The sequence below is a fragment of the Gorilla gorilla genome, chromosome 4 (genome assembly GCF_029281585.2).
Source record: "Gorilla gorilla gorilla isolate KB3781 chromosome 4, NHGRI_mGorGor1-v2.1_pri, whole genome shotgun sequence".
NCBI lineage: Eukaryota > Metazoa > Chordata > Mammalia > Primates > Hominidae > Gorilla > Gorilla gorilla.
This window is the reverse complement of record NC_073228.2, coordinates 80,545,602-80,571,086: the sequence shown is the minus strand read 5'-3', so window position 1 is coordinate 80,571,086 and position 25,485 is coordinate 80,545,602. Positions and strand designations below refer to the sequence as shown.

At 53.7% G+C, this 25,485-nt stretch overlaps 1 protein-coding gene and 1 pseudogene across 13 annotated transcripts; one reads left to right on the top strand and one right to left on the bottom strand.

The window, feature by feature from the left end:
- Positions 1-7,190: 7,190 nt before the first annotated feature.
- Positions 7,191-17,625, bottom strand: ALDH3A1 (aldehyde dehydrogenase 3 family member A1). Of its 13 annotated transcripts, none has more exons than XM_055385947.2 (11): positions 17,488-17,625; positions 14,130-14,326; positions 12,434-12,665; positions 11,747-11,832; positions 11,206-11,414; positions 10,301-10,418; positions 9,544-9,685; positions 8,716-8,882; positions 8,204-8,303; positions 7,530-7,660; positions 7,191-7,442 (listed from the first exon to the last, which is right to left on the bottom strand). In XM_055385947.2, the coding sequence occupies exons 2-11, from the start codon at positions 14,319-14,321 to the stop codon at positions 7,428-7,430; spliced, it is 1,392 nt and encodes a 463-aa protein (XP_055241922.2). In that variant the 5' UTR covers positions 14,322-14,326; positions 17,488-17,625; the 3' UTR covers positions 7,191-7,427. The 13 variants fall into 13 exon arrangements, 12 of the variants coding, with proteins under 12 accessions (XP_055241922.2, XP_055241923.2, XP_018883138.4 ...); XM_055385948.2 differs by having other exon boundaries at positions 14,160-14,326; XM_019027593.4 differs by lacking the exon at positions 17,488-17,625 and adding an exon at positions 14,861-14,933 and having other exon boundaries at positions 14,160-14,326.
- Positions 16,583-25,450, top strand: LOC101131812 (TBC1 domain family member 25-like; annotated as a pseudogene).
- Positions 25,451-25,485: the final 35 nt, after the last annotated feature.

Below are 25,485 nucleotides of genomic sequence, written 5' to 3'. Positions count from 1 at the left end.
CATGGGATGAAAATCTCAGGATCCTAAGCATCATCATTTTTAAAGAAATTTTCAAAATTGAATTCTGTTAACAATGAGGAACAGATTTGCACAGGCAACAGCAGTGTTTGCCACGCTTGCTCAGTCCAGGCAGTCAGTCCAGCCACTCAAGGTGACTCCAGAGAAATTTTGGGAAAGAAGGGGACTCAGAGAAGAAGCCACCCTGCTGTCCCCTGGGCAGGGCTGGCCCACAGCAGAGGCGGAGCTGAGTCCAAGCCTGGCACCAGTCCTCCCTGCAGCCTTCTGGAGTGTGAGCTGGTGAAGTTCCTTTTTTAAACTTTTTGAATCTTAGTTTGCTGCTGTTTCAACATCATCCTGACAGATTGGGATCCGGGAAATGTCACCCGCTCAGCCTTGAGCACCCCAAAGTGGGATGAGCAGAGAGGTGGCCAAGGAGTAGAGGGGAGTCCCGGCAGAGCAGTGAGGGCTCTGGAGCCGGGGGCCCCACATTCAAGGCAGATGGTGTGGGAACTGCCTGGATGGCAGCAGTTGGGGGAGAGGGGACAAGAGTCATTGCAGGTCAGGGTTGGAGCTCAGGGGCCCGTGCCCTACCTTTCCCTCAGGCAAGTCCTCAACCAATGGTCTCTAAACACCAGCACACCCCTCATGACCTGCATGGCGTGGCCTGGCTTTGTAGGGTAGTTCTCATGTCACTTTATTCTTGTGTTTATTGTCTTTCTCTGTCCGTGCAGCAGGGACATTTGCTGCTCAACAAATAACGACTGCTCCTCCACAGTTCCCAGAACCCTTTCAGCTCCGGGCTGTGGTCCTGGCCAGCGGGCTATGAGTGGAGGTGATCTGGGGTGGCCTCTCCAGTTCTCCCTTCCCTGCTTTGGTGAACCCCTAGCCCTGCACTGAGATGGTGAAGGCTCTGTCAGCTCCTCTCTGGTTGACCTTGTGGAGCAGAGCTCCCCCAACCTCCTCTGTAGCCGCCGCCATTCTAAGGTTAACTTGTTCCTGCCGCATAACCCTGCAGGTCCTGCCGAAGACGCTCCCATCAAGGTGAGCTCCTCGAGCGCAGTCCCCGCCACGACTGCCTGCTGGAGGAACCCATAGGTGGGCGCAATCTTCCCTTCTGCTCTAGAACATCAGGAGACAGAGGGCATCAGCAATGCAACAGAGACGGAAGCCTTTTATGGCTTGAGACTTTGCCTTTTAGTTTCCTGTTTGGGAGAGACTCTGATTACATTTTCTTTTGTTTTGCTTTGTTTTTTTGTTTGTTTGTTTTGAGACAGAGTCTCACTCTGTCACCCAGACTGGAGTGCAGAGATGCTACCTTGGCTCACTGCAACATCTACCTCCTAGGTTCAAGCGACTCTCCTGCCTCAGCCTCCCAAGTAGCTGGATTACAGGCACCTGCCACCACACCCGGCTAATTTTTGTATTTTAGTAGAGAAGGGGTTTCACCATGTTGGCTAGGCTGGTCTCAAACTCCTGACCTCAGATGATCTGCCTGCCTCAGCCTCCCAAAGTGCTGGGATTACATACATTTTTTTTTTTTAATCTGAGAATCTAAACACCAGGAGCAATCAATGGACTCAACAATGGCATGCTATGGCTGTGGCTCCTGGGCAGAAGTAGGCCCCCTTCTGTGCACCATGCACGGCATGGCATGGATTGCAATGTGCAACCCGGAAATGCTCTCCTTGGTGACAAGAGAGTTGCGATTATCCTTGGTCTTTATGTTTTGGACAATAGCAATTATGTGGAAAGGTTGAATCATAATTGGGCAAATATTTTTTTCCAGCCCATTCCTTAATCCATGTCATAGAAAGAAAAAACAGTAGATTAAATCATGGTTTTGGGACTAGACCAATTTTTTTAAATTGCTGTTTTATTTTAAATTGAGATCTGATTTGGAAATAGAATTAGTTCAGAAAAGGTCAGACTTGGGGCGTTATGAATAAAGTAGGTAATATTGTAAATTGTGTCATACTAACAACACATAGAAAAAGGAGATGGACGAGGATGAAAAGAAGAGGAAGAGGAGAAAGAGGTGATTATGATTCTCACCCACCTGCTCTAATTCTTCAGTTTGGAAAGTGCAGATAATGTCCTTGGGAACCCTCAGCTTTCTCTCCTCCATTCTGAATGTTTCCAACTGTGTCAATAGCTCCTGATGCAAAGGTTTTGAGGAGGCTCTGTGATGTCAGAGAAGACCAGATGCCCCAGAGCTGTGGCACCTGTGGCTGGCACCCGGAGACCTTGGCTAGTGACACTGCTTCTTAAACCTCAGGTTCCTAATCTATAAATAGAGTCAGTGTGGTGGCTTATGCCTGTAATCCCAGTACTTTGGGAGGCTTAGGCAGGAGGATCAGTTGAGGCCAGGAGTTCAAGACCAGCCTGGGCAACACAGTGAAACCCTGTCTCTACAAAAAATTAAAAATTAGGCATGGTGGTGCATACCTGTAGTCCCAGCTACTGGGGAGGTTGAGGAGGGAGAATCGCTTAAGCCCAGGAGTTCGAGGCTACAGTGAGCCGTGTCTGTGCCGCTGCACTCCAGCAACAGAGAGAGATCCTGTCTGTAAAATAAAAAATAAAAATAAATAAATTTTAACAAATGAGCTCACACCCTCACTGCACAGGGCCATTGTGCAGTGGGTGTAGTGGGTGCATTGTGCATTGGGTGAAGGTGAAGGTGAGAAGCCAGCATGTGCCAGCCAAGGCTCCTCTTCCTCCCACCTTCGGCTAGGGACAACTGTCATTTATCAGAGCATTACCTGTGGGGCCCTTACCTGGGATGCGTGAGGACAACAGGACACACTGTCTTTGATTAGGATGTTGTCTTTGTGGTTAATATGGTTTAAAACCTCTGGGCTGTTTTATCCCACAGCGGGATCCTATGAAGCTTGTTGTCATCTAAAATCAGGTAATTTCAGGCTGGGCACAGTGGCTCATGCCTATAAACCCAGCATTTTAGGAGGCCGAGGTGAATGGATCATTTGAGGTCAGGAGTTCGAGACCAGCCTGGCCAACATGGTGAAACCCTGCCTCTACTAAAAATATAAAAATTAGCCTGACATGGTGGTGGGCACTTGTAGACCCAGCTACTCGTGAGGCTGAGGTAGGAGAATTGCTTGAACTCAGGAGGTGGAGGTTGCAGTGAGCCAAGATCACACCACTGCACTCCAGCCTGGGTGACAGAGGAAGCGAGACTCTGTCTCAAAATAAATAAATAAATAAATAAATAAATAAATAAATAATAAAACCAGGCAATTTCAGATGAGATGATGGTGTGGGGTTGGGGGGCGTTTAGAGCAACAAAACACCAATGATGTCTTTGAAACTCACTCATTTTTTCATTTACTCAACAAATATTTACATAGCACCTTCTATGTATAGGCCACTGTTCTAGCCTCTAGAGATCTAGAGGGAATACAATGGACAAAGGTCAGCGCTTGCCTTCGAGTGGGGACAGACAGGCAATAAACAGATACACAGACAAGACAAAGACTAAGGCAGGCGAGTGAGAGTGAATAGGGAAAAGAGGTGAGATTTGAGCTGGAGGAGGCTTGATGAGAAGGATCCAGGAGAAGAAGGAACAGTCCTGAGGAAGGGAAAGGCTTGCAGGAGGCCATGGGTGCTGACCAGGAAATTCGTGGCAGAGGTCAGAGAGTAAGGCAGGGCCCAGAGCACATAGCGCTTTGCAAGGCAATTTACGGATCCTCAAGTGCAACAGGAAGCCATCATAACATTTTATTTATTTACTTATTTGTTTTTAGAGCTGGAGTCTCACTCTGTCACCCATGCTGCAGTGCAGTGGCATGATCATAGCTCACTGCAGCCTTGACCTCCTGGGCTTAAGTGATCCTCTTGCCTCAGCCTCCTAAGTTGGGACTACAGGTGTGCACCAGCATGCCTGGCTAATTTTCTCATATTTTGTAGAGATGGGGTTTCACCATGTTGCCTGGGCTGATCTTGAACTCCTGGCTTCAAATGATCCCACCACCTTGGCTTCCTAAGGTGCTAGGATTGCAGGTGTCAGCCACTGTGCCTGACCTGCTAATTGGCTCTGTCCAGAAAACAAACCTCTTATATCTTTATGACAGGAGGTAATTTTGCAACTTGGACAGATATGCCCACTGGAAATTAGGCTTCTTCCCTCACAGGAACTAGAAGATGGGGGTGCATTTCAAAGAGATGACAGCCCAGCCCTTGAGAAAGACGTCTGGCTCGTAAAGCTGACAAGAGTCTTATTTATTACAGCTTCTGAAAAGACTTACACACATTTCAAAGAGACAGAACTTACAATGACACGTTTTCCAAAGCAGGTGCTCTAAGACAAGGGAAGGGAGAGAAATCTCTTTTTCGACAGAGAGAATTAAGTCTCTTTTTTCTATTTTTTGAGACAGAGTCTTGTTCTGTTGCCCAGGCTGGAGTGCAGTGGTGTCAAAACAGCTCACTGCAGCCTCAAACTCCTGGGCTTAAGTGATCCTCCCACCTCAGCCTCCAAAGTAGCTGGGACCACAGGTATGTACCACCATGACCAACTAATTTTCTTACATTTATGAAATATAAGATGGCATCTCGCTCTGTTGCCCAGGCTGGTCTTGAACTCCTAGATTCAAGTGATCCTCCTGCCTTGGCCTCCCAAAGCACTGAGATTAGAGGCATGCGCCACTGTGCCCGGCATGCCTCTTATTTTTGCATTTTAACTTTGCCCTAACGGAGATTTTTGTACTGGGAATATCATCTGGGTGCACAGTGAAGAATGAACCACAGGGAAGCAAGAGTGGAGGAAAGAAGGCCACTTAGAAAGCATTTGCTGGTGCTCAGGCCAGGGACGTGAGGGTGAAAATGCAGAGTTGGACACGTTTTTGTGATAGTTGAAGGTGCTCCCCTGGGGGCTTGCGGAAGTCTTGAACTTGAAGGAAAGCTGGGAGTAAAGGCTGACTCCTAGGTTTTGGCCTCAGCCACTCTGCAGGGTGACATGCATTGGGAAAGAATGGCTTAGGCCAGGCTCGGTGGCTCACACCTGTAATCCCAACACTTTGAGAGGCCGAGGCGGGCAGATTACGAGGTCAGGAGTTTGAGTCCAGCCTGGCCAATATGGTGAAACCCTGTCTCTACTAAAAATATAAAAATTAGCTGGGCATGGTGGCACGCTCCTGTAGTCCCAGCTACTTGGGAGGCTGAGGCAGAAGAATCGCTGGAATCCGGGAGGCAGACGTTGCAGTGAGCCGAGATCATGCCACTGCACTCCAGCCTGGACAACAGAGACAGACTCTGCCTCAAAAACAAAAAACAAAAAACGAGTGGCTTAGAGGGGAAAATCAAGAGTTCTCCTTTGGGCACGTAAGTGTTAATTTCCTATTGAGACTCCAAGTTCACAGGTCAAGTCAGTTGTCGGGTATATGAGTCAGGAGCTCAAGGTCAGGAGGGCTGGAGACTAACTTGGGAACACAAGCTGGTGAGGGAGGAGAACTGGAGCACGTGGGGTCCAGGAACCCGGAGAACAGAGTGTTCGAGGGAGGTTGGGGTCAGACGGAAGGAGGTAGCAGGGCAGTGGAGATGCCCAAGGTGGCTGCGAGACCCTGGGGATCTGCCCGCATGAGACTGTGCCTGCCTGGTCAAGAGCCAGGGGTTCCCTGTAGGACAGAGGTGAGGGAGGGTCACCTGGGCAAGCGGAAGTGAGTGGGGACAGGAAGCGCTGTTTGAGAACAACCATTCAGATGAGTCTTGCCGGGAAGGAGCATAGAGACATGAGGCAGTTGCCGCAGGGGGAGCCAGTTAGGAGAAAATATTATTTTGTTTTGTTCTTGGTTTTGGTTTTCAAAATTTTTTTAGAAACAGGGTCTCACTGTGGCTCCCAGGCTGGAGTGCAGTGGCACCATCACAGCTCACTACAGCCTCGAACTCCTGTGCCCAAGGGATCCTCCTGCCTCAGCCTCTCTAGTAGCTGAGACTACAGGCACACACCATCGCACCCAGCTAATTTTTTATTTTTAGTAGAGACAGGGTCTCTATTGCCTAGGCTGGTATTGAACTCCTGGGCTTAAGGGATCCTCCCACCTTGACCTCCCAAAGTACTGGGATTATAGGCATGAGCCACCACTCCCAGCCAAGATTTAGTTTGGCTCAATTCTCTGGGTATACAATAAGTCACAGGTGCACGCGGGAAACATCCAAACAAAACAAAACATAAGAAAATAGTTTCCTCTCTGCTCCTGCTCCCACCCCCTCACTGGAGGGAAGGAAGCACAGGTAACACTTAACGGTTTTTCTGGTTGCATTTGGGGTCTGGGGGACTTGGAATAAGGTTCAAGACACTAGAGAATAGGAATGGTCCAGGACAGAAGGGGAAACTGAAGATGCAGGAGAGAGAGTAAGGTCAGGAGTGGGAAGGGGGTGGTGGTGGCGGGGCACGGGCCAGGTGGAGGGTGGGCTTTTGCTGGGAGCAGGCACAGGTGGGGCCAGGCACACCTGTTGGTGGTGGCACAAAACTCTATGTTTTCACAAGGAAATCTCAGCAAAAGCCGGGAGGGCTTTGCTGCATGATACCAGGAGAGTCTGTGTAGAGGACCCTGAGGGACAGGCCCAGCCTCAGCAGGTCTCCCCCAGCAGCCTCCCCTTACCTGCCAGGCCCAGGCTGGGAGGCTTCCTGGCTCTGAGTCTAACCAGCCCCCAGAACACCCAGCTTCAGACTCCCCTTGCCAGACCCTGTCCTGGCTCCTCAGGCCTCTGGCGCGGGACTCTGGGCCAGCTGCAGCCCAACGCCATGCAGTTGAGGCACCGTGGGTGCTGATGCTGCCTGGCCTCGGGTCCTTTGCCCCCACGAGCAGCACTATGACATCACCAGGGCGTTTTGTGTTGACTACTGCATCGTCTCACAAAGTGGCCCCTGCCCGAGATAGTGAAGCTAGTCTGGGAAGAGACGGCATCAGCTCCCCGTATCTGAGCCACTGTGCCGACAAGGCCCAGCCTCCTCAGGCTCTCCTTGGCTGGACACACCAGAGATGGAGCTGACCTCCCCAAGTCTAAAAGGAAGACAAGTGTCACCCTGACACCGTGCATGGCCTCCTGGCACAAGGCCCCACCAGCTGATGAGAGGCCTTTGCTGGTACATCAGTGACCACACTGCGTGGGGCAGTGGGATCAGGCAGGACAGGTCGGTGGGTGCAGGGCTACAAAAGAAGTGCCATATGCCTGCATTTGCTGAGTTAGAAAATTGTATTCGTCTCTTTATTGGTCTAGAAAGGGGTGGGGACTTGGAATGGTGAGGCCTGGGCCCATGTAGGAGTGGGGTGTGCACAGGTCAGCAGGTCAGCAGAGGAGTGGGGCTGGGCTGGGGCTGCAGGAGCGATTCTCCCAGGGCCAGGAGAGCCAGTGAGGGTGGTCCGCACTCCGATGGGACACAGTATGGCCAGGCCAGGCGGAGCAACCCCTCCTCAGTGCTGGGTCATCTGTGAAAGGGACACGGAGTGGGCAGTGATCCCCAGGCCCTGGTCCCGCACAGCCCGGTCTCCCCCACAGTGCCTTCCCCCTCTCACCTTGGCCGGGCTCGGGGGGTATCTGACCTTCAGGCCTTCATCATTCATCAGAGGCCTCACCAGGCAAGAGCGGCGGTGAGAGAAAGTCTCGAAGCTCTTCTTGCCATGGTAGGATCCCATGCCGCTGTTCCCTGCGGAAGAGAAGTAAGCACAGGGCTCAGCATCCTGCCCCCAGGACGCCCCAGGTTTCCCTCTCCACCTTGTTGGGTGTATCCCAGAACCACAGGGACAGGGAGGCAGAGTCCCAGCCACCATCACCCATCCTTCCCTCAAATCCTATGGCCCTCAGCACCCAGCCCCAGGTTGTGGCCCTTTTCTGGGCCTCCTGAGGGTGGCCAATATCTAGGGTGTCCCCAGGGCATCCACACTGTGGGAGTGCCCAGCAAGGGTCTAATCCCAGCTCTGCCACTAAATGGCTGTGTGACCTCTGGCCTGGGTCACCTTTCTCAGGCCTCCATGAAACAGGCCGGTGCACCAGGTGACCTCTAGGAACCTCTAGGCTCCCAGGTTAAGTGTGTCTGATGGATGGCACGCAGAGGCCAAGGTCCAAATGGAAGAGGCTAATGGGAGGCTGCCGCCCGGGCTGCAGGAGGTGGTCCCTCCTGAATTTGCTGGGTGAGTGTGCCCAGCCCTGGGGGCCCAGAGGGAGGCAGCAAGCTCAGCCCCAGACTCACCCACGCCCCCGAAGGGCAGAGAGTGCAAGGTGATGTGGACGATGACATCGTTGGCTGCCACCCCACCACTGGATGTCTCTGCAATCATCTTCTTAATCACCTGCACCAGGACCCAGCCACTGACCTCAGTCTCCTGCCCACAGGATGCCCCAGCCCCCCACCCGACCCTGCCTGGGTATAGCCTAGAGCCACAAGGACAGGAGCAGGTGGAGGCAGAGCCTTAGCCTCCATCTCCTGCTCTTCCTGCAGACCGCATGACTGTCAGCATCACATGAGCAAACAGTGACAGTAGCCGCCCCCATGCCTGTGTGCAGGGCCCTGGGCAAGGATCGCTCATTCAGTGCCCTCAGGTGATGCTGCTGTCCTGATCTTACAGACGAGGTGAAAGGAGCTCAGAAAGATCCAGTGACTTGCCCAAGGTCACACAGCCAGAGAACAGTGAAGCTGCAGTTTGAACCCAGGTCTGTGGGCCCCAGGACCCTGGAGGAGGGCACCCCAGGCCCACCACCCACCTTGTCGTTGCTGGAGAATATGTAGAGGGCCAGGGGCTTCTCACGCTGGTTGATGAACTGGATGGCCTCCTCCAGGCTGCGCACGCACACGATGGGCAGCACAGGCCCGAAGATCTCCTCCTGCATCACCGGGGACTGGGGGTCCACGTCCGTGAGGATGGTGGGGGCTGAGGCAGGAAACAAGCCAGAGTTGGACGGCGCAGAGACCCCCACGCGGATGGAAAGTGCAAGCACCTAGACCCCTGCTCCAACCCTCTTCCAGGCAAACCTGCCCAGGCTTGGAAAAGGGCAGGGACGAGGCCTCAGAGAGGTACCCTAGGCACCTGCGTCCTGGATGCCATCTGAGCAGACCACTGGGGACAACTATAGGCTAACCTGTATGGAAGGACCCGAGATCTGTCTCCAGGAGCAGGCACTGCACCTGCCGGCCACCTGATGCCCTGCCAGAATTCTCTTGTCTCCTTGACAAACTCGGGGCCAAGAGGGTCCCATCTGGTGACCCACAGCCTGGGCACTGGGGGCCCCTCACGGCTGGGCACACCTGGGGCTCCTGTGGCTTCTGCTGTCCCTGCTCCTGCTGCTGCAGAGGGGCAGGGAGATGAGGCCCCTCTTTCTGGGCCTTTGCTGGGAGAGGGGATTCTGAGGCTGAAGCAGGGGCTGTCCTCAGCCCCTGCCTGCTAGAGTCTACCCCAGGCTCCCTGGTGAAAGCAATTTATACCCATCCCGAGGTCATGTCTGCTTATCAAGTATCTGTGCCCACTTGCTGTGAACTTGCTGGGGACCCCTGCAGCCTGGGCAGGTGGGCTGTGCTCTTCAGGGGTCACGCACCTATGTAGCGAGTGGCCGCATCCCCGGTGCCCCCATAAGCCACCTTCTGGCCCTCAATCAGGCCCATCACCCTCTGGAAGTGCCGGGCACTAATGATTCTTCCATAGTCCCGGGATTTCTTGGCATCTTCCCCATAGAACTCCTGTGGAGAAGAGGTGGGGGCTTCGGGTAAGGACGCAGAGCCTCGTCCTGCCCAAAGGCTGCACAGACACAGGCCAGCAGTGTCTGTCTTTGGGTGGTGGGATTCTGGGTGGAGCTTTTTTCTTCTTTATGCTTTTTAATCTTTTCTAAATAATCTATAGTGAGTGTGCATTACCTTTTTTTTTTCTCTTAGAGACAGGGTCTTGTTCTGTTGCCCAGGCTGGAGTGCAGGGGTGCAATCACAGCTCACTGCAGCCTCAAACTCCTGGGCCCAAGCAATCCTCCAGCCTCACCATAGCCTTCTAAGTAGCTGAGACAACAGGCATGCACCACCATGCCACCATGCTTGGCTAATTTAAAAACATATTTTGTAAAGATGGGATCTTGCTATGTTACCCAGGCTGGTCTCAAACTTCTGGCCTCAAGTGATCCTCCAGTCTCTACCTCGCAAAGTGCTGGGATTACAGGTGTGAGCCACCATACCTAGCTTGCATTATGTTTATATTAGAAGAAAATAAATCCAGTGTTTCCAAATCTGTAGAAGTCGGTTAAGGGGCCAGGCCCACCTTGTGCCTTACAGCCTCTCATCCCACCCTGCCAAGGGGTCAACACTCACTTTCAGTGACTTCTTGAGCTTCTCCACAATTTGGTTCTGGATCGAGGGGTCACAGAGGATGTAGTCAGGGGCCACGCAGGTCTGGCCACTGTTCATGAATTTCCCCCAGGCGATGCGTCTGTGAAAATCCCAGACTGGACTAAATCCGAAAGGTTCCCCAGGAGTTGCATCTCGTTTGCAGACCCTTGAGCTCTCTGGTCAGCAGAAGCCATCGGCTGTGACCTTGCCACCAGGGAGTCCTCCCAAGCGGTCTGCTCACTTCTAGACACTGGACCGAGCAGACCCAATGGCCCTGATCATGTTCACCGGCGACTGGTGGGGAATTTCTAGAGGACGTCTGTTGAGGGCAACCTCCGTGCTCCCTGATCACGCCCTTGTCCTGCACAGCCAGGTGTCACTGCTACTCGGGCCCCCCTACATCTCTGGGGCCACAGATGTGGGATATGGAGGTGGTCAGAGCCCTGGCTAGGGTCAGGAGGTGCAGATACGGGTTCTGCCCCAGACCCCGAGCAGCGGTGGCCCTTCTCCCCTCTGGGCCTGCTCTCTAGAACTCAGATTGCCCTGCCCCATCAGAGGGCTGAACCCAGTACAGTTCCTTGTGTCCTGAACACAGTTGCTTTTTCTGCAGCCTCTGCTTGGAGTACCACTTCCCCAGTGATGCGCACTCAGCGAACAGAGCTCAGCCTAGACCTCTCCCCCTCCAGGAAGCCTTCTGGGACTCCCCACACGTCTTCTGTGCATGTGGTCCCCACCCCTACCCCCATGTAAGTTTCTGCAAGGACCACTGCTCCATGAGGCAGGGGGTGTCTGTGTTACTCAGAGTGGACCCACAGCATGAGGTGCAGTCATGTGTGCTTGGAAGGCAGAGTAAGGACGGCTGCAGCCAGCAGGCCCGTGCCTCTCACCGGCAGGCCACGTCCAGGTCACAGTTCTTGTCCACGTAGCAGGGACTCTTCCCTCCCAGCTCCAGCGTGACAGGGGTCAGGTGCTTGGCAGCAGCCGTCATGATGATCTTCCCCACCCCCGTGCTGCCCGTGTACAGGATATGGTCGAACCTCTCCTTGAGCAGCTCCGTGGTCTCAGGGACACCCCCATTGATTACTGGGTACAGATCCTTCCATGCAAGGAGAGAGGGGAGGCTCAGCAAAGACCAAGCCCCTCCTCGCTCTTGCAAGTGTGGGTGAGTTGCAGTGGCCGAGACCAGCAGCCCCGAAGCTCAGCACCCCACCTTGGGCGGGGGGTGGGAGTAACTGGCAGTAGACTGCCTTTCCTGGCCCAGGGGCTCTGTTCACCCCAATGAGAGAGGGCAGCTGCTAAGAACAATCCTCAGCCCCACCAGTAGCTTGGCCCCTTGCTGCAAGAATTCACTATTTCTCACCCCCCAAAGACCTGGCCCTAGCTCAGTTATGAGGCCATGGAGTTACGAGGCCCTGGAGGGCAACTCACCTTGTCCAGGTACTGGGGGATGATGGTAGCCAGCAGGCTCGCCATGTTCTCACTCAGCTCCGAGGGCTTGAGGACCACCGCGTTCCCTGCAGAGCACACCGAGCCAGGCCTATGCCCAGGGTACTTCACCAGAGGCTCTGCCCTCCCAAGGACCACACCTGAAGCCTCCCCTCCCTTGTGTGTCCTCGGGACAGTGGATGGAAGAGTTGTTAGCAAACAAGCACATGTCACGGGGCACACCCAGGAGCACGCACGGGCACATGACAGAGGGACACACACGGGCACACGCTGGCCAGAGCTGCACCACCTGGCCCTCTGAGTTGCTGAGATGTTGGAGGAAAAGCAGAAAGGGGAGAGAGGCTCTGGGGGCCTGGTTGGTAGAACAGTGCTGGCCCATTCTAGGAAGGAAGCCCTGATGCATATTAGGTGACAGAAGCTCCAGCCCCCCAACAGGGGTGGGGGAAGGCAGGCCCTCTCTGTATCATCAGGTGTGGACACCTGAGCCTGACTGGACCTCAGGCACCAAGAGGCCTGGCTAAATAGCTTGGTCCCCACAGCCTCCTGTGACAGACCCAGCAAACCCTTATCTGACCCCAGGACTCTTAACACAGGCCTGAGCCCATCCTGGCTTGGCTCCACGCTGGGGGACGGTGCTCCCCCAGCTTCCCTTCCCACAGGGCCATGCACCTGCAGCGATGGCGCCCACCATGGGCTGGATGGTGAGGTTGAAGGGGTAGTTCCAGGTGCCAATGACGAGGACCACGCCCAGTGGCTCCGAGTGGATGTAGAGCTCGTCCTGCTGAGTCTGGGGCGTCTTCTCCACGGGCTCATCCGCGGCCCACTCAGGGAGCTTCTGGATCATGTACTCGATCTCCTCTAGGACGTACACCACCTCCTCATAGTAGGCGTTCCATTCATTCTGCAGCGACAGAGCCGGAGTGAGCATCCAGGGCCAGGGCCCGCCTGCAGCTGGGGCGAGTGGGGAGACCCACTGCTCAGCTGCCAGGGTGATGGGGGTCACTCACCCAGCCCAGGGTGGGGGCAGCCGCAGAAGGCCCCCAGGGGAAGCAGAGCCAGGATTAGCCGTTGGACCTGTGGGTCTGAGAGGACCCCTTTCTGCCAGAGGGGGGCCCAGGTAGGTTTGGGGCCCCAGGGGAGAGAGCCAGTGAAGGGACCAGGCATGGGCAACGGAATGGATCCAGGTAGGGGGAATAGAGCCGGGCAGGGGAGAGTAGATTCAGGCAGTGGGAATGGATCCGGGGAGGAGGGGATGGATCCGGGGAGGGGGGATAGATCCGGGCACTGGGAGCTGGATCCGGGCAGGGTGGAGGGAGCCAGGCCCTTTAGTTGTCTGGAGGGAGATGCAGGACCAAGGGCTGCTGGGCGCTCAGGGCCTCCTGTGGGGAGCAGGGGTGAGACGAGGAGATGCAGACGGCGGAAAACGCGTCTCTTTTATAAACTTGGGCTGTGAAGAGCAACACAGAAGCTGTAAAGTCAACAGAATGGGTTTCCTTGTTGTTTCTGGTTTAAGATGAGAAGTCCTGAGCGATTTCTTGAAAAGTGCAGCAGCAGGCCCGGCGCTGTGGCTCATGCCTGTAATCCCAGCACTCTGAGAGGCCGAGAACTCCTCCTGAGGAACTCCTGAGGGCAGGAGTTCAAGACCAGCCTGTCCAACATGGCGAAACCCTGTCTCTACTAAAAATACAAAATTAGCCGGGCATGGTGGTACACGCCTGTTGTCCCAGCTACTGGGGAGACTGAGGCAGGAGAATTGCCTGAACCCGGGAGGCGGAGGTTGCAGTGAGCCGAGATCGCGCCATTACACTCCAGCCTGGGCGACAGAGCGAGACTCCGTCTCAAATAAATAAATAAAATAAAATAAAAATAAAAGTGCAGGAGCAAAGAGGGTAGTCGGTGGGAGGATGGGCTCCGGAGCGCTGGACCCCAGGCAGCATGTGGGGACAGCAGGGGTCTGCGAATGCAGAGGTGTCTGGTCTTGCTCAGGGCGAGGGACGGAACAGCCCCTGTGAGGACTGGGAGGGAGGGGAGAGCCCTCCATGCCCTCCGGGGTACCAAGCTGCTCTGGTTCCTGGTGTGGAGAACCAAGTGGTCCTGCGTGGGGCTGAGGAATGGGGAGGACCAGAAGTTCAGGGTGTCGGGGCAGCAGGAAATGGGAGACGCTGCGGGCGGGACTCGGAGGCCGGGCCAGAAGGAAAAGGCCAGAGGGCGGAAGAGGCGGCGGGGGCGCGCGGGGCGCGGCGGAGGGGAGGGCGGTGCGCCCAGTCTCCGCGACCGAGGGGCCAGGTGGCCCCAAGTCCTTCCTGAACCTCTCTGGGTCGCACTCTCCCCAGCGCCCCCCCGCCCCATCGCGTGGCCCCGATACCGGCAGAAGGCGGCCGCCCAGCTCGAGCACCTTGTGCAGGTCTGCTGCCAGCGCGCCCACCAGCTCCTGCTCCTGCTCCTGGATCAGGCGCCGCAGCGCCTCCAGCTGCTGGATCCGGAACTGCAGCGGACGGGTCTTGCCGGAGCTGAAGGCGGCGCGGGCGCGCTTCACGGCCTCGCTGATCTTGCTCATGGCGCCTGGGGACAGAGAGCACCTGCAGCTGGCTGAGGGGCACGAGCGCGCCCTGCCTCCCACCCCGCCTGAATTCTGTAGGAAGGGACTTCCCTGGGCTCGGCCTTGGGGAAAATGGCCTTTCCGCTGGAAGGTCCACTTTCTGCCTCGCCTCCTCCCCCGCCCCTCACTCAGACGCCTGGGCCCCGGCTGCCTTGCTAGCCCCTGAGAAGGTGACACCCGCCGCAACCCGAGTCCTAAGCCGAACTGCTGCTGGGGGCTCTTGGCAGCGTGCTCGCGGCAGGGCCTTTCCCGGCCTTTTCCGCTCCCTTACTTGCTTGCAAAGCTGATGGCACAATCCCAGACCAACACCCCCAGAGCTCTGCACACGCAGTCAGCCACTCTCCAGATCAGATTGGAGGGGCGCAGTCTGCGATTCCACACCCAAGCCGATAAAGAAAAACCCATCACCACCCTCCTGGCTAAGCCATTGTTCTAAAAAGCGCTGGTTTCTTGGCAGAGCTGAACCAGGCTTGGTGTGTAAACCACGCGTGCCACACCTGGGAGACTCACGCCCATGCCCGCCAAGGATTCAGAGAGCTGCAGATTTCCACAAAGAGGTGTGGAGGCGATTCCTGCTACCAATACACGAAAGTATAGTGGCAAATCGGGATGGCCCTGCTGGGGGCAATTTGGCAATATGTGGCAAAAGTTTTTCAAACATACTTCTCTGTGACGAAAAGGTCCTACAGCCTTTCCTAAACATTCACGAATAAGAAAGTCATCACTGTTTTCTATAACAGGGAAGTATTGGAAACATCCCAAAGGTCCGAAAGAAAGGAGACAGTTTAAATGACTCCTGTCACACCCACATAAGGGTTTACTGTGCAGTATTTAGGGATTAGGTGGAGCAGGCTATTCAGCATGTTTGTAGGGGCTCTCTGCACCAGGGGTGTCTCAGGCACTGGGGATAAGAAAGAAAACAGGTTACAGGCCGGGCGCGGTGGCTCACGCCTATAATCCTAGCAAACACTTTGGGAGGCTGAGGTGGGCGGGTCACCTGAGGTCAGAAGTTCAAAACCAGCCTGGCCAACATGGTGAAACCCTGTCTCTACTAAAAATACAAAAATTATCTGGGAGTGGTGGCAGGCGCCTGTAGTCCCAGCTACTTGGGAGGCTGAGGCAGGAGAATTGCTTGAACCAAGCTGGGAGGAGGAGGTTGCAGTGGGCCGAGATTGGGCCATTGCACTCCAGCACTTTGACCGGGAGAATGGAGCCATAATCACAGAGTTCTCCTATTAGATTAGTGGTAGGAGGTAAGGCAAGGTTAGTGAGATTTGCTAGAAGTCAAGACGCTGTCAGTGGAAGCGGTATTTGAAGGCCTCGGGTAAGTAATATAATTACTTTCAGCGAGACTCCATCTAAAAAAAGAAAAGAAAGAAAGAGAGAAAGAAAAAGAAGGAAGGAAGGAAGGAAAGAAAGAAAGAAAGAAAGAAAGAAAGAAAGAAAGAAAGAAGGAAAACAAGTTACAGAACAACAGATGTACCAGGCGTGTGCGTGTGTGTGTGCGCATGTGTGTGTGCATGTGCGTGTGTGTGTGCGTGCGTGTGTGTGCATGTGTGTGCGCGCGTATGCGTGTGTGTGTGTGGGCGTGCACGCTCTAACATGCAAGAAAGGACTAGAACGGTAGCCCCCGACATGATGAGACAACTGATGGGGGTGGAATTATTGATGATCTGTTTTCCTCTTATGCAATGTTTGACTTTTTGCAATGAGCTTGTATTTTTTAAATTTTGGTGCGTTTTAAGATAGGCACTACATGCTCATGAAACAAAATGTAAAATATAGCAAAGGGGCACAGAAAAATGTCTGCCTCCCTCCTCCCTGCTCCATTAGCTGTCAGGTGCTGCCCCACAGAGGGGCCACTGTTACCAGTTCCTTACTCCCCTTCCTGAGATACTCAGCCCACTTGCAGACCCGGCATAACTTTTAACATCAGCAGAAATAGGGTATTTCCATTTTTTAAAAAAACCCTATATATCATATGTAATATATAATTATATTGTATATAGATATATGGTCCTGCCTACATTCCAGCGAGTGGTTTCCAATCCTTCCTCTGCCTCCCCTCCCCATAGGCTGACCCCTAGTCCCAGGCTTTCTGCACAGGGAGGAGGGACCTGCTGGCATTGAGGGTGCTCTAAGCCTGGGCCTTCCATGGCCCCTCCCTATGATCTGATAGAAGGCTGGGAAAGCCCCCTCACTGGGACCTCCTCAGTCCCATGGGCCAGGCCCCCCCTGCTGACCACAACCCAGGAGAGAAGGTCCTGCTTCTCTCCCGAGCCTTGTACGGTCAAACCACGGCAGCAGCCTTAGGCACCCGCCACCAAGGCAGGCAGCCCAGGTGGGAAGAGCCTGGTGAGCGTGGGACGGGATTGGCCTTTAACCCCAGCATCGCCACTCGGAACTGTGGTCTCTGGGCTGGACGGCCTTCCCAGGCCTTCCCTGAGAGACAGGTTAACAAAGGTGCCACTTCACAGAGATGAGTGGACACCATCACGTCGCAGCTGCACCCAAATGGAAGCTGCTGCAGCATGCACTGGGGGCCTCCCCAGAGCCCGTCGCCTCACACCCCACATTCCCGCACCCCGCTCCTCTCACCTGTGCCAGTGTTGACTTTGCCCACCACTGACACCTCCTCCCCTCCTCATTGCCTTCCATCCTCACAAAAGCTCTGTAGTGATGCCCATGAAGAAGGAACGGTTATGAGTGCATTTTACAGATGAGGAAAGGGAGACTGAGAAACGTTTAATGCTGTATCTGATCTCACAGTTAGCAGGTGGCATGTCAGGGTTTGAACCCACATGCATCTCTGTCAGCAGCTCATGCCTTTAGCACTCGGCTCTGCTGCCTTCCTTCCAGTCATGGAGTCTGACGGCCCATCAAGGCCTCTCACCCCACGGCCACCTTGGTGTCCCTGCTCCGTGGATCCCTGGGACCTCCGCCTCCTGGTTTGGGGGATGGCAGAGCTGCCAGAGGCCCAGGAGGATGCTCCAGAGATGATGGTCCCAGAGGCAGGGACCCCCTGGAGAGATGATGTAGGACTCTTGACACTTAGGGCCCCGGCTCTGAGTGCAGACTCCACCTAGACAAGAGAAAAAATAAGGAATGCAGGGAAGAGGATTACCTTTGACACAGCCTCTCCTGGTAACTGGGGCTCCTGGAACGGCAAGAGCCAAGAGGGGACGTATTTAAGGACCCTGCTTCCCATCCATTGAGCCCTTGGAGTCCCTGCCCAGGAAGTTTGCGTGACAAGAAAAAAAAAATATTCAAATGTGGGGTGTGGCGTCCTCTGGACCTCTGCTCCCTACAGCCCAGGTTTTGGGGATTAGGTCCCGGGCTGTTTGCTTTTGTTCACTTCTGAAATGCGAGAATGTTTCTGAAGGCTTGGGCAGGGCACATCTCCAGTCTTCAAAAGAGCCTATGTTTGCCCTGGGCATGGGGGCTGCTGATTGATTCAGCCTGGCATGGAGCTCTTCCAGCTTTCCAGACTTGCCGCTGCCAGATGCGGTTCTCTGAGTTCTCTGGTTACATAAGATCAGCAGGGGTCAGCCACGAACCACAGTGAGAGCATGCAGCTCCCCCGAAACGCACCCCCAGCCACCGCTGCCCCGGGCCCTTCACATCCCCCAGTGTGCACAGGGCCCCATTGAGTCAGAGATCCTAACCCTGGGGAGCCACAGGCTGGGGACTTTTGATGGGGGTCTCCAATCCATAAATCTGCTCTCTCGTTGAATAGCTGAGAAGAGGGCCAAGGGTCTGTGTGGTCACCGAAAACCAGAGACGCTTGGGAAGGAAGGAGTCTGGAAAAACCGTTCCCACGCTGTCTGATCAATGTTCGCTGGGCTCCTGCTCTGCACCACGCTGTGGGGAGGAGGCAGGTGTGGAACAGACTCTCGGCCCCTCTCACCAGGCGCTTCCCGCCACCCTCACCCGCCTGCGGGCAGGCTGCTTACCAGCATGGGGTCCCTGCTTCCCATTTCATTCGAGGAAAACACAAGGTTCCGGTCCTGGCCTACGAGTCCTGAGGATGTGCTCTGGCCCTCCTGCTTCTCTCCACCTGGAGCCCCCTTCCCCTACATCCACCCACACGGCTACGCTGCAATGTGCTGTGGAAAATAGCACAATGCTGTCGTCTTCCTCCATTATTTTTTCTCTGGAGCGTTTATATCTTGTTTGCTACCTGTCCCTTAACTCCTGACAGCTAGAATTTGATTTGTTCACTGCTGTAATCTCCATACAGCATTTATAGTAGATGCTCAATAAATATTTATTGACTGACAAAACAAACAGGAAATTTCAAAATAATGTGAGCACTGTAGTAACCAGGTAGGCAGAGGATGCTAGAGGGGCTGGGGTGAGAGTCCGTGGGAGGGAACATCATCTGAGCTGAGTGAGAAGCATTTGGGCAAGGAAGAGCAAGGGGGCTGGAAGAGCAGAAGCAAAGGCACAGAGGCTGGGAACATTATGTCACGAAAAAGTGCGATGTGTCCACTGTTGCCAGCAGGAGGTGTGGAGGTGAATGACGCTCCTGGGGCGGGGGCTCACGGAGGCCTGTGGGCCAGGCTGGCTGTGGGGGTGCAGGGTGCTGAGGAGATGATCAGACAGACAAATGTCTGCTATTTTTTGTTTTAGAGAACCCCCTGGACAGGGCACAGTGTGAGAAAGATCTAGCCCAAAGGCTGCAGCTTCCAGCAATGCAGGCAAGAAATGACGAGACCCCCAAATAAGACTAACAGAATGGGAAACATTCCAGAAACAGCAGAAAGAAGCATCTGCAGGACCTCGCACCTGTGCAGGGGCTGGACTGGGTGGTAGTTGCAAAGTGGGGTGCCTCCTGAGAGGGGGAAGACCGGGCCTGTGCCAGCCTCTCCCCTTTTCTGGTGGCAGCAGCTGATTATCTTTGCAGGCAACCCCTTCCTACTTGGTGAGATGATCAACCAGGTGCCTTCTCCAGGCCAGCCATGGGTTGGGGTGGGCTCCCCATGAGGCCTCCCTGACTCTCCTGGGAATTTGGATCTTGAGTAGAGGGCAGAATGCAAGGCGGAAGGCCATTCGGAGCTGACTCATTGTGGCAGCGGCCCTCCCCTGGGAGAACCATGGAAGCAACTAGCAAAAGCCAGCAACACAGCATTGAGTACACGAAGTGACCAGAACAGTGCCTGGCGGGCCGAGGGCATCCTGGAAAGGTTAGGTGGTGTGGGTGTCATCAAAAGTGGCAGCAGTAGTGGTGGAAGCGTCAGAGCAAGGAGCCTAGAAGCAGTTCAAATCTACGAAGAACAAAATCCTTGTTTGAGTGTTTGGGTTTTGGTTATAGTTTCAGTAGTGGCAAAAGTGTGGGAGTGTGGGTTGTGCTAGAAACTTGCAGATACTTGCTTTTCAGATTTTCTTTTTTCTTTTTTTTTTTTTTTTTTTTTTTTGAGACAGGGTGTTGCTCTGTTGCCCAGGCTGGAGTGCAGTGGTGCCATCACGGCTCACTGCAGCTTTGAATTCTGGTGCTCAAGCGATCCTCCCACCTTGTGACTACAGGAACCCACCACCATGCCTGGCTAATTTTTAAATTTTTTGTAGAGATGGGTCTCATTATGTTGCCCAGGCTGGTCTCAAACTCCTGGGCTCAATTCATCTTCCCGCCTCAGCCTCCCAAAGTGCTAGGATTGCAAGCATGAGTTAATCTTTGCAAGTCCTAATACTCCATCGCCAATGCCTCATCCTCACCTGGGCTGTCACTCACTCTCTCTCTCCCAGGCCACTGTTCTTGCCCTCTGCCTACTCTCCTTGAGTCAGGCTCAGCTGCCTTCTCCAAGTGGCTGCCAGAGAGACATGCGGACGATAAGGACCTGAGCATGTCTCTCCCCTGATTCACATCCTTGGGTGGCACCCCCTTGCTGTCAGGAAGCTTCCTCCCATGGCCTGTGAGCCCCTGCCTGGCCTGGCTCCTGGCTGCCTTGCCAGCCTCACTTCGCACCACTTCCCACCATTCTCACTGCACTCCAGTCTGCTGGCATTCCTTGACTTAACCAGGCAATTTCCTACCACAAGGCCTTTGCACATGCTGTTCTTGCTCCCTGGGACACTTTTTCTTCCACTCTGCACCAGACTAACTCTTATCCATGTTCAGATCTCAGCTTCCCTGACCTCTCTCACCTCTCAAATAAAACCTTCCTTACTTCCAGGAACCTGTCACAACCTGCATTCATATCTTTGTTTGTGTGACTATGTGTTGATTGTTTTTCTTCTCTCCTTGTTCCCCCTTGGACTGGAATGTCCACAAAGGCAGAGATCTCAACTTTTGTTCAGCACCATATCCTGGCACAAGGGAGACCTCTGAAGATACGGAAGCAGCCCACTACACCTAACCATCCCTCTGATGGAAAAGCAATCATTTAGCAAGACGATTTTCAGCAAATTCACCCAAAGCTAGCAAAAAAAAGTGTTGAATGAATGAATGAATGAATGAATAGCGAGTTTGCTTAAATTTCAAGGAACATTTAGATTAGAAATAGTTGTTGGGAGGGGAAACCACTTTCTTTATACGAGTAGAAGGAGCCTGGGCAACATTGAGAGACTCGTCTCACAAGAAATTAAAAAAAGGAAGGAGGCTGGGTGCGGTGGCTCATGCCTGTAATCCCAGCACTTTGGGAGGTTGAGGCGGGCAGATCACTTGAGCTCAGGAGTTCAAGACCAGCCTGGCCAACATGGTAAAACCCCATCTCTACTAAAATACAAAAATTAGCTGGCCGTGGTGGTGCATGCCTGTAATCCCAGCTACTCGGGAGGCTGAGGCAGGAGAATCGCTTGAACCTGGGAGGTGGAGGTTGCAGTGAGCCAAGATTGCGCCACTGCACTCCAACTTGGATGAGGGCAGAGCGAGACTCCATCTCAAAAAACAAAAAATTAGCTGGGCGTGGTGGCATGCACCCAGCTACTTGAGAGGCTGAGGCGGGAGGATCACTTGAGCCCAGGAGGTCGAGGCTTCAGTGAGCTGTAATCATGCCAGTGCACTCCAGCCTGGGGGACAGAGTGACCAGGTAGACCCTGTCTCAAAAAAAAAAAGAGAGAGTAGAAAGGAGAAAATTAGGCAATGGGTCTCAGGGACCTCCCCATTGGTTAAAAGTGTTATGACTCAGGAAGACAAATGCCACATGTTCTCCCTCATGTATGGGAGCCAAACAAGTGGATCTCATGAAGATAGAGAATAGATCGGTGGTTACCAGGGCTGGGAAGGGTGGGGAGGTGGGGGAATAAAGAGAGCTTGCTTAGTGCGTACAAACACATATTTAGGTAGAAAGAATACGACTTAGTGTTCAGCCAGGCACGGTGACTCACACGTGTAATCCCAGCACTTTGGGAGGAAGAGGTGGGCAGATCACCTGAGGTCAGGAGTTTGAGACCAGCCTGGGTGACCAAGCAAGACCCTATCTCTACAAAAAATGTAAAAATCTGCTGGGCGTGGTGGCACACACCTGTAGTCCCAGCTACTCGGGGAAGCTGAGGTGGGAGGATCGCTTGAGCCCAGGAGTTGAAGGCCACAGAGAGCTGTAATCCGGTCACCGTGCCCAGCCAAGAGCAGTCAGTCTGTTACAAAGCCCTCTGTTACTGTTACAAAGCCCCTCTTTGGAGAGGCATGAAGTCAGCAGAACTGGCTGTGCCCGGGGCAATTTCCCCACTGTGTCCACACCTTCTGGGGACTTGTAGGAAAGGACTTCTGGGGCTTCTTCATCTCTTTATCTGCCGCCAGTCATAGTGCCTTGGGTCAGAGAAGCTGCAGGTTTACAGCCAGCGGAGGTGAGTGCGAGCAAGGGGGAGCCTCCCCTAAGATGCTGCAGAGGCCCCAGTCCTCACCCCATCTCCCTTGGACTTTCCTGCTCCCAGGAAGCTGTGGCTCCCAGGCCCAGGCCCTGGCTCCCAGGAAGCCTCTGCCGAGTCAGGACAAAGGGCATCTTAGCGGGGCAGAAGGCATGAGTGCTGGCTGGAGGGGAAGTGGGTACTAGGGCCATCCTGGCTAAGTCAGCCTGCCAGGCAGGATGGCAGCAAAGTGCAAGTCATGGTGAGTTAGGCACGGGCAGCCTCACAGCAGGAATGCCTGGCCCTCCTAGCCCAGGCGGAACCTGCCTGAGTCACCGCCTGGCTGCAGCCCCAGCTGCAGAGCCTCTGCAGACCAGCCCACACCCCGGCCATCCTGGAAGGGACACAGCGGGCATGCCAGGAGGACATGCCAGGGCACGCTTGGGTTGGTACTGCCAGTCTCTTGGGGTCTGGGAAGCCCCGTCCTGGATCTTAACGGACACGGAATGCACCCTCATCACACATGAAATATAATGTTTACTCAAAAAATGCAAAGAAAATTTAAGTTTTGTTTCTTCATAATAATCACACAAATGTAATTTTACAAACATAATACACATTGTTTAGCTCAGACTTTTTCTTTTGTACGTACTTGGTTTGCCCCTTTCTCAATATGAGTGTCTCATCTGTAATCCACAATATTTTCCCTAAGTTTTTCTCAGTGCTTATTTGACATACACAAAAATGTACATGACACATTGGAAGCTGTCAGCATTTTAAAAGCAGAGCCTCATCATGCACCCTCTTCTGCATCTTCTGACCCCACTCCCTCCGGGGCGGCCGGGAGCTGGAGTCCATTCCTCCTCATGGCCGTGTGAAAGCAGTGGTAAGCATGTAGAATGTGCAAGCAACCACAATGTTCCCCGTGGATGGGAGACCACTTTGCCTTCCACTTTGGATCAATGCTCCACGGGCCGCTTTGCATGTCTTGGCGTGTGTATTTCTGCGTGTTAGATCCCAGGGATGCTGGCTTTGTCAGTCTTCACAGGTGTTGCCGGTGACTATCCACCAAGGTGGCCCTAAGGGGCTGTTGTAGTTCCAGCTGGCCTGGCAGTGTGTGGCACTCTGCCGTTTCCCTGCCGCCTAGTGGCTGGTGCATTCGTCACTGTGCAATGGCCATTGGCATTTGCCCATTTCTTGGAAGGGTTTGTGTTTTCCTTGTCAGTGTCTAGGAGCTCTTTGTATATTACAGCCATCTGCATCACTAGTATTTTCCTGAATCTATCATTTATCCACGGACTTTATTTATGGTATATTTTGTTATATACAAGTTTTTATAAAGCTAAATAGAACTCTCCTGTTTTAGTTTAGATTAAGAGGGTACTCCTTGCCCCAGGATTAATTCCTAATTTTCTGCTAAGATTTTTATTGTTTTATTATTCACTTTGAATCCATCAAGAGTTGATTTTACAAATGCAAAAGGAAATGCACATTGATTTTCTTTTTCTTTTTCTTTCTTTCTTTTTTTTTTTTTTTTTGAGACAGAGTCTCACCCTGTCGCCCAGGCTGGAGTGCAGTGGCACGATCTTGGCTCACTGCAACTTCTGCTTCCCGGATTCAAGCAATTCTGTGCCTCAGCCTCCTGAGTAGCTGGGACTACAGGCACCTGCCACCACGCCCGGCCAATTTTTGTATTTTTAGTTGAGATGGGGTTTCACCATCTTGGCCAGGCCAATCTTGAACTCCTGACCTTGTGATCCACCTGCCTCGGCCTCCCAAAGTGTTGGGATTACAGGCGTGAGCCACCGCACCCAGCCCACACGTTGTATTTTTTTTTGCAGATGCACAGCCTGTGTGCCAACATCGTTTAATAACAGCTCCACCCCTTCCTGACCCTTTGCTGTGTGCCAGGTCTGAGCACTTCCATGTATGAACTCCTTTAGTCCTCACAAGCACCCAAGAGGCAGAAACTATCATTATTTCCATGAGAGATGAGGAACTGAAGAACACAGAGGCTAAGTGATTTGCATAAGGTCACACAGCTAGTGAGTGATCGAGCCAGGTTTCACCCGAGAATCTGACCTGGCATCCCCTTGAGGAGACTCATATCCTGGGGAGTCCTTCCCCCAAGGTTTGCAAACATATTGCCAGAGTGTGGAATACGGTTTTCTCCAAATTCTGTTCTCATTCCTAGTCTTGAACGTGTCTGCTATCCCCATTCCCCTTACCAGGGAAACTGCAAATCACGATGTGCCCAGGTCTGTCTCATCAGTGCTTGCAGAGACCAGTCCATGCGTGGGGTCGCTCATCCACTCTAAAAGAAGTATGAATGGGATGCGTGTTGGTTTCCCAGCTCATTGATTTCCGTTTCTATCAATTCCTAGTTTCTGTTGGTGCTTAAACTATATAGGTCCTTTATTTTTGTTTTCCTATTATAACACAGGAGTGAAAGTGTTTGCTTTTCCTCTGAATTTTATGCTGGAGCTCAAGCGAGAGTTCGCCTTCAAAGATGCCCTCTACATGTGTGAGGTCACCTGAAGTTCGCTGTCCCCTGATCCTCCTGAACACGAGGGAGAACTGGTTGGATCCCCCAGCTAAGTGGCAGACACTGGTTTTGGTGGCCACAGGGGGCGGCCCGTGTGACAGGCACATGCTAAGGCCTGCCAGTGGAGGAGGTAGTACCTTTGAAGATGCCATTGACCACCTGGCCACAGCCAGCCAGGGGCCTAGTAGCAGGGGGTGTCACCTGAGACAAGCCGTCCTGGATGGCCTCCAGCAACTCAGGGATAACACGGGCTTCGGGAGGGACCCTCTGGTCCAGCTGCCCCACCCAACCACCCTTATTAGCTCCAAGTCCCTCTCAAAGCCTTTGCCAAACTCCCCAGACCCACTGCTCTCCTCCTTTTCCCATCCTGATTCCCCATCTTCCTTATCTCCACCATCCACCCAGGAGGCGTCTGCCACTGCTGACATGCTGTCGGCTCCCCCTTGGTGCGAGAGGTAGGCTCCCAGAAAGACCCTGGAAAGTCCCTGCCACCCACACCACCAATGGGGCTGCCCCCACCCCAGGAGTCTGGTCGGGGGAACCCATTTATGCTGTTCCTCTGCCTGGCCCTCCTGCTGGAGCACCGCAACCACACCATGCGCAATGCGCTGGATGACAACGAGCTGGCCATGTGCTTTGACCGCCTCATGTGAAAACGCCACCTGGGGCGTGTCCTGTGCTGGGCCAGGGCTCTCTTTGCTGATTACCTGCAGTGTGGGACTTGGAGGAGGAGGCTGAGGCCACAGCTACATCTTGATCAGGCTTTCTCCAGCCCACCATCAGCCCCACCAG

Coding starts and splice junctions, on each gene's coding strand:
- ALDH3A1 (XM_019027589.4), bottom strand. CDS start 12,577: ATGAGCCCGTGGAGAAGACGCCCCAGACTCAGCAGGACGAGCTCTACA. Junction 9,686..10,300: donor AGCTCAAGAAGTCACTGAAA/GTGAGTGTTGAC, acceptor TCTTCTCCACAG/GAGTTCTATGGGGAAGATGC. Junction 8,304..8,715: donor TATTCTCCAGCAACGACAAG/GTGGGTGGTGGG, acceptor GTCCTGGTGCAG/GTGATTAAGAAGATGATTGC.